Below are 8,251 nucleotides of genomic sequence, written 5' to 3'. Positions count from 1 at the left end.
CTCATCTAGTAGAATTATAAAGACACTAATTAATGTTTTCTAGATACATGTGATTTCTTTTCATCAAAGTTTAACTATATAACTAACTCATTTAATTATTATTAAGTGTCTTATAAGCTTATCTCTCTATATATAATTATTATTATATAATAATAGCTTTATAAAAGAAAATAGAATTAAATGAGAGAAAATGAAACAAAAATAATTTTAATGTTGTTGACAAAAAAAATAAAATAATAATTTTAATGTTCACTAGATATGTTTAATTTTGAGAAAAGTTTCAACTATGTAATTAACTCATACTCCCTCCGTATCACTTAAAATGATGTGTTAGCGATTTTTTGTATATTATTTTAAATGATGTTTTTAATTTTCTATGTGATAACATTCTATTTTTACCCATTTTAGCTAGTTTCTAAGGATTGTTTTATATGAAGTGTTTAGGATTATTTCAAACCTCAAAGGATGATTGCAAGGAGGTTTTATAAGCTTAAAGGAAAAATGTACCAAAAAGAGAGCAAAACACATTTTTATATAGTTTCGGAGCCTGATGTTACGGGCAACTTTTGAAAATCTTACCAATAACCAAAATGAACGTTCTTGGTTTCTAGAAAGCTGGAAAAGTCTTCTTTCACCTCTAATTGGAATAATAAGTTACGCTCGATCTCTCAAAACATGTCACAGACACGCCAGAAGATGTGTGACCGTCGGAAGCTTCTTGTCCACACAAGCCACAGGATCCGTGACCGGTCTCCTCCCTACAACACACACACACCGGTCACAGCCCACATGACCGGTCCAGAAGCCTGCATCTTTCCCTAAAACGCTGAGTTTCGACAATAGAAGCCCTAAACTGATTTCCTATACCCCCAAGCTTATAGGTGCTTGTTTTAACTTAGGTTTTCGGTGTGCATTCGCCGGCCCCAAGGAAAGACGACCGGAAAGACACCAGCAACCTTCACCACCTCCTCGTGGCCGTTCGAAGTTTGTTCCTACCGTCGTTCATTTCGGAAGTCATCACTTCTTTCTTTTTTTTTTGGACAAATAGTCACCATCACTTCACTTCTAGTCACTAATCTTCTCTTGTTCTGTTTTATACTTGTTAATCACCAACTCTTTATCACAAAGAAGATCTCTCAACTCTTTTTATACTCATATTTGTTTATGCAATCTATTATATTTATGGTTTTGATTTGCTTGAATATATGTGTTAGTAGTTAACTTGTTGGGTTTAAGGGTTTTCAAAAGGTGACTCATGGATTGTTAACTAGGGTGTTTAGATTCGAATTTGTTTGTTTATGTTCTCCATCTAGGTTTATCTTTGCTGCTTAGTACTGCTTGATTGACATGTCAACCTAGCTACTACTTTTAGGATAGATCTGCTTTTGAAGGTTTGATGAGTTGCCTAAAAGTAATCAAGATGAGGAAAACGTCATAACCTGCGAAAGTTGAGTTATGAAGCCTTGTAAACACTTTGAGTTGGATTGTTACAGATGTATAACTCCTGATTACTTACGGAAATAAAGTAATTTAGGTTGTTTAGACATAGTAATTGGTGCTATGGGATAGACCAATCTCTTAATCGATTCGCGTTCTTGAACATAAATTTACTTTAGAGGTTTGAATAGGATTACTTTAATAGATTTAGTTATCAACATTTGTAGAAAATAAAAAGGAGATTGTACAAAAGGTACTCATCTGTAAGGTGTTTTCTGAAAATTATGTAATGATTCAGTATAGTATAAACCAAATGACTTGGTTGGAAAAGAGAAAATGACATAATAAGAAAATATACAAAATAGTTGTCCAAAAAGATACTAGAACGAAGTTTTAAAAATCGATGTAAAACTATGGAGTCTGTTTCCGACAATATAGAAAATATCTGGAATTTTTAAACATGATCTAAAATAACTCGTCAGGTCTACCCACCAATCATGGCATACTATTTTGGGACTGAGAGTAATATATAAATCACAAAGCTAAAATTTTACAAATTAGAGTTATAACTTATTAACCACAGCTTTGTCTCCAAAAAATCGGTGACGCTATTCCTTTTTTTCTAATCATATCAAAATGCGTAAATGCAATCACAAAGTTGAAATTGAACTTATTTCAGGTAACACAACTGGTCAAAAAGGTTTAATTCACAAGGGATCGCTTCACTTTAGAAACCAACAAAATCCTTCTAGAATTTGCATTGTCTGTAGCAATCACAATGATTAGAACAAGTGAATAAGGTAGAGATTGTATGTATTCATCGCCATGCCGGAAATTCATCTAAGCAAATGCAATCAAAAAGAGTCCTACTAAGAACAATACAAGATGCCACAAAGCATCCAATTAACTCTGCAATGTTTCGCATCTAACAATGTGCTTATTGCAAATTGCTTATAGATTTCAGCGCAAGCTAAACCGAGATTTAGTGGTACTCGGCTTAAACAAAAGGTCTCGGTAAAGAGGAGAGCAAACCAAGAATCAGTACCTTTATTTTTGCAAAAGAGGAAAAAAATGTGAAAACATAGCAAGTTAAAAAGCTCTCACTTCTTCAAGAGCACGGCACTGCACTGCGCCATGATCTTTGATGCTCTTGTGATCGAGTTTGTCATGTAAAAGTTCTCAACCGCGGGTTGGAACGGTGTTGTGCTCATTGTCTCCTTGCACTCAGGCTTCAATGTAGGCCCAAAAGCAGCTGGCTCTCGCTCATCTGTGTTGACCAGATTTGGTGCGACGTTCTTGATTCTTGATCTAACACCTTCAATTGAGTTGTATGGAAGCTTCACACCTGAGATCTCTGACAATGCTCTGACAATCTTCCAGTCATCTCTTGCATCACCAACGGTTGGAACAGCGGGAACAGTCTGTTGAGTAAATCCTTCTGTGTTTTCATAGGTTCCTTCTTTCTCGGTGAAGGCCGATGCAGGGAGGATTACGTTTGCACGGTAAACCGCTTTGTCTCCATGGTGGCCTTGATAAACCACGAAGGCGTCTTTAGGAATCTTGTCAACATCTACATCGTCTGCTCCCATCAAGTAGACGAATTTTGCAGACTCGAGGGCTTTGGCGGACTGTTGAATGAGACCGAGATCAAGAGCAGCCGCTTGAGCAGCATACAGAAGGAGAAAGTTGAGACCGTTCCAGTCTGGTCGGACGACATTGTTGGCTTGTGCAATGGATTCAACAGAAGAGAGGATGGCATTTTTATCAGTTCTGTTGAAGAGCCCAGCACCAACAATGATTGCAGGGTTTTTGGCGTTCTTGAGAGCCGTACAGAATGGGTGCCGTCCCTCAGCAATTTCCTTAAGAGTATCAGGCCCAGTCCCGAGGTGTTTGCAGTCGTAGTTGAACTCTGCAGGTGGACCAACGTATCCAACCTTGGCATTCGATGCACGGACTGTCTTGCAGATCCTAGCATTCACCATTGCAGCTTCAACCCTTGGCTGGTAAAAATAGACAGAAAACAGGTGAATATACCGCTAATAAAACTGCACAAGGTTGATATCTTAAAGAGCAATTTTAGCTTAGGAGAAACTAGCAGCCTGAACATGTGAAGCATTGACCCGCATCAGAAATGTAAATCTTAAACAAAATTTTAACATCTAATCTGGTTTAAAAAACCTATTTTTGCTTGCTTCCCCCTTATAATTTCCTCTGCATTCCTTATATTAATATGCACAGAATCTTTAGTCACACCACCAAATTAGGTTACACAATTTTTTTTATCTGTGTCATTGATCCAAAGCATAAGTGTCTATGTAATCTAGTTCTCGTAACCTTGCAAAGAGACAGGGTGGAAAACTCACCTGGGTGCCAACTAGAAGGAAGATATCGGCGTTCTCAAGTCCACTGATGCTAGTGTTCATCAAATAACTGTACCTAAGATCAGCATCAACACCAACAGCTGTTCCTTCACACCAGACATTGTCTGAACCCATTCTATTAACAAAGTCCTTCAATACCATCATGGATTCTGCATCAGATAGCTGGCCTGCTACTCCAACAATCTCATCTGGCTTCACCTGATGAATGACATCACCCACAACAGCCAGGGCATCACGCCAGCTCACTGCCTTGAATCTTCCATCGGAATCTCGGATCATAGGGTCGCTAAGCCTTTGCCTTTTTAGGCCGTCATAACAGAATCGGGTTTTGTCAGATATCCATTCTTCATTAATATCCTGAATAAAAAAATTCATAAGTACAACATCCAGCAAAATACTTATACAGTATAACGATTTTGAACAAAAAAAAGCAATGACATACCTCATTAAGACGTGGAATGATACGCATCACTTCTGGTCCTCTACTATCAACACGGATGTTGGACCCAACGGCATCACTAACATCAATGGTCTCTGTTGCTTTCAACTCCCAGTTTCTGGCTTTAAAGGCAAAGGGCTTTGAGGTCAAGGCTCCCACGGGGCAGATGTCTATAACGTTTCCAGAGAGTTCACTGGTCATAAGCTTTTCAACATAAGTACCAATTTCTTCTCCACTACCACGACCTAGCATGCCAAGATCCTGAACCCCAGCAACTTCTGAAGCAAACCGTACACACCTACAAAGACATTATAGAAACATAACCTAATCAATAGGATAGCATAATGTATCACAGTAACTAAAATATCAGAGTTTAAGCAAACTATTTAAGTAACCTTGTACACTGGATACACCGAGTCATAACAGTCTTCACAAGAGGACCAAGGTTTTTATCAACAACAGATCTTTTCATCTCAGTGAAACGGCCTCTGTCAGATCCAAAAGCCATAGACTGATCCTGAAGATCACACTCTCCTCCCTGGTCACATATAGGGCAATCCAGAGGATGATTCATCAACAAGAATTCCATCACTCCCTCCCTCGCCTTCTTTGCTATTGGTGTATCAGTCTTAATCTTCATCCCTGTTAGCAAGAATAATCTTAGTAGTCTACCATTTTACAGAACACAAAACATTACCCAAGAAGGGAATCTCACGCAAATTTCATTAGCATCAAACAAAACCCAACAAAATTGGAATAGAAATGAAACAATAACACAAAATCCCAATTTCTTCAACCAATCAACGATCAAATCAAATCATCAGCATGAAAATAAATTCCCACGAATCAGAAATCAAAAGCTTTAATGAACAAACCGGGAAGAGCGGGCATGGCACACGACGCCACAGGCTTGGGAGATTTCTCGACCTCAACAAGACACATCCTGCAATTTCCAGCAATCGACAAACGAGAATGATAACAAAACCTCGGGATATCAACTCCGGCGACCTCACAAGCCTGAAGAACGGTGAATCCTTTTGGGACTTTGACCGCGTAACCATCAACAAAGACCTCGATCGCATCCTCGGGGTTCGAGAAATGGACGCGTGCTCCACCTATTGGGTTCCTAGGAGGGAGAATCTGTGTCGGCGGCTCAGGCTCAGAGACAGCGGCGGATTCAGGAGATTGGAGCTCTGGTTTGGATACGATGGTGCGGAGGAAGATATTGGAGCTTTGGGATTGAAGAAGACGAGAAGCTGGTCGAATAGTTCGAGAAGCTAAGATGCCTAAACCCATGGCGTTGTGGATCTGTATCGTCCTCTACTTGTTCTTCTTCTTCTTCTTCTTCTTCTTCTTTCGTCTATGTGTGTATTTCTCGATCTTGTTGTGAGAACTCCTGAAGCATTTGTGAGCGAGGAAGAGACACGAATGAGTGTGTTTTGGGCTTTATGGGCTTTGATTTTGGATATTCTAATTGGGCTTACATTAAACCAAGATTAAGCTATTTGGATTTTTTTCTTTTTTCTTTTTTCTAACATCTTTTATTTATTTACTTTAAAACATAGTTTACATAGAAACAATACAAACATGTAAAGTATGCAATAATAGTAGAAAATCGATAAAAAAAAGATTGAAACGGATTTTACAACCCTTTTTGTGAAAAAAACTTATTTACTTGCTCTTAATCTCTTACTAGGTTCGGACCCACACATACATGCGGGGTTATTTCAAAAATTAAGTTTGCGATCAAGTTTCCAATATATTATGTACGTGGTAGATTATGTTGTAAGCATATTTTTATGAATATTAATATTATTGAAATTCAAAATCCAAACACGTCGATTTGTTTCTAATTCGGTATAGAGAATAAAATGATCTGATTGTTTTTATTATTATTAGTGGCAAATTAAATAATAGTAAGAGAAAGGTGATATGTTTTAAATTTAAACCCGTCTCTTTCCTTCCTGTGGACTATCAAACCGTCTCAACCCAAACCGGAACTAACCAAAAACCCGTCCCCGACCAGAACTAACAGAAAACCCTTTCCGGACCGAAACTAATAGAAAACCTGTCCCAGACCAGAACTAACAAAAAACCTGTCCCGTCTCGTCCCATAAACTATCAAACCAAAAAAGTCCACAAAAAAAAATAATTGAAACTTAACAAATTGAATGACTTAAATTGTGTAGCTGGACAAATCTATCTCGCCTTGTAATGGTTTTGCTATTTTTTACCCAACCCATCCCGCGAAATCCATAAGAGAAGTGTGTCCCATTCATCTTATTTGATTTTGCAAAACCTATGGAACAGATATTTTAATAAAAAAAATAGAATTTAGAAATTATTCTAAGATTGTATAATATATAATAGGCTTGGACATAAAAACCATATCCAAATAACCAACCTGGAACCCGATCCGAAAATCGGGTTCAGGTTGGATACGGGTTTACCTATAAAACCCTATTGCGTTCTATTTTCTAATATCCATGGGCTCGGGTTAGGATCGAATAATACCCGGTATCCGTTCGGGTACTCACCATAATCCGAATATATAAATACTAAAAATTATTTATGATATTTAGCATTAATATAATTCAATTACCCAAACCTTTAATTATAATTTTGAGTATTTCTATTAGTTTTATACCTAAATATCAAAAATAATCAAAATATCTAAAATTATTTGTCAAATAAGTCAAAATTTAGCAAATTTTATTAATTTTATAAAAAAAAATTCGCGTAGCCGAACTAAACCGAATCCATATATCAAAAAACACAATGGATTTTATTTTTCTAAACTCGTTTATCCAAACCCGATCAGGTAATACCTAAATCCAAACATGTTACCCAAATGTCCAGACCTTTATAGAAATTAAACTATTTCATATATATTACAAACTATTAAACTATTTCACAAATCAAGTTACCAACTAAACTATTTCATAAGTTTGTTATGAGATTTTACTTGATATATACTTATGTAAGATACTAATTGTCATTAGTTAGGATGGGTTTACCCATTTTAGCATCAAAGTGAGTGTAACATTTTTTTTTTTTTAATTGTGAACTGAACATGAAGTTAGATTAACGTTTGATATATAAAGGATTGTTAAATACAGGGATTAAAGTGTAAAAGCGTTAAGAATTAAAGAGTGCAACGAAAAGTTAAGTTGGACGTGACCCGACGCGATGACGAACACAAATCTGATCGTTGATTGAGAGCAGCTTCGTCGGCCGCCGCCAGTGACAGAACCGACCAAGCATATGTGTGATAGGATCATAGGATTAATATCCTTCTCTTTTCTTCTTGTTTGGTCTTCTTAGAATGGGTTTATAGCTATTTTACAAACTATTAAACTATTTCATTTAACTTTTATGATATATACTTATGTAAGATATTACTCCTTCTGTTTCATATTAAGTGTCATTTTAGAGTTTCTCACACATATTAAGAAAATCATTAAATTTTCTATTTTACCCCTTATTAATATATTAATCAATTTTTTCTATTGGTGTATACATTAAATTAGTAGGGATAAAATTGGAAAATTTACCAAACATCTACATGGGAAATATAAAGTGACACTTATTTTGTAACAAAATAATCAGTCTAAAATGAATATATGGGATTTTGAATTTACAAATTTTGTAATTGTAATTTTAATTTTTGGTTAGTTTGTGAATCTGAAATCATATTTATTGATGATTTTTCCTAAATAAAATCAAATTAAAATTAATCTTGTAATGGTCGAGTAGTTATGTAAAGTGCTAATTATTAGGATGATTGATGTAATTATGATTTGTCCATATTAGTTAATATCCACAAAGATTTGGGATTGCAACATAAGGAATATATTATTGAATTTTTAAATTTATTTGAATATATTCTTAAATTAACTGATTACATTTAAGATTGATTTTTTTAACACTAAATATGATACCGATGAGATAGTATAGATCAAGATATTGTTTAATTTTTCGTTTTCTTATTATG

At 35.8% G+C, this 8,251-nt stretch overlaps 1 protein-coding gene across 1 annotated transcript; it reads right to left on the bottom strand.

The window, feature by feature from the left end:
• LOC104732641 (NADH dehydrogenase [ubiquinone] iron-sulfur protein 1, mitochondrial-like) lies at positions 2,234-5,652 on the bottom strand. The gene is made up of 5 exons (XM_010452208.2): positions 5,133-5,652; positions 4,653-4,899; positions 4,261-4,555; positions 3,801-4,175; positions 2,234-3,437 (listed from the first exon to the last, which is right to left on the bottom strand). Exons 1-5 carry the CDS (start codon positions 5,551-5,553, stop codon positions 2,538-2,540), a joined length of 2,238 nt encoding a protein of 745 aa, XP_010450510.1. The 5' UTR covers positions 5,554-5,652; the 3' UTR covers positions 2,234-2,537.

Source organism: Camelina sativa, chromosome 12 (genome assembly GCF_000633955.1).
Source record: "Camelina sativa cultivar DH55 chromosome 12, Cs, whole genome shotgun sequence".
Lineage (NCBI taxonomy): Eukaryota > Viridiplantae > Streptophyta > Magnoliopsida > Brassicales > Brassicaceae > Camelina > Camelina sativa.
Note: the sequence above shows the minus strand (reverse complement) of the source record. Positions and strands in the feature narration are given on the sequence as shown.

Bases quoted from the DNA above. Each gene is read 5' to 3' on its own strand.
- LOC104732641 (XM_010452208.2), bottom strand. From the start codon at position 5,553: ATGGGTTTAGGCATCTTAGCTTCTCGAACTATTCGACCAGCTTCTCGT. The intron at 4,900-5,132 runs GTTTGTTCATTA...TCTTGCTAACAG, and splicing joins TGCCATGCCCGCTCTTCCCG to GGATGAAGATTAAGACTGAT. The intron at 4,556-4,652 runs GTTACTTAAATA...ATGTCTTTGTAG, and splicing joins CGGTGTATCCAGTGTACAAG to GTGTGTACGGTTTGCTTCAG.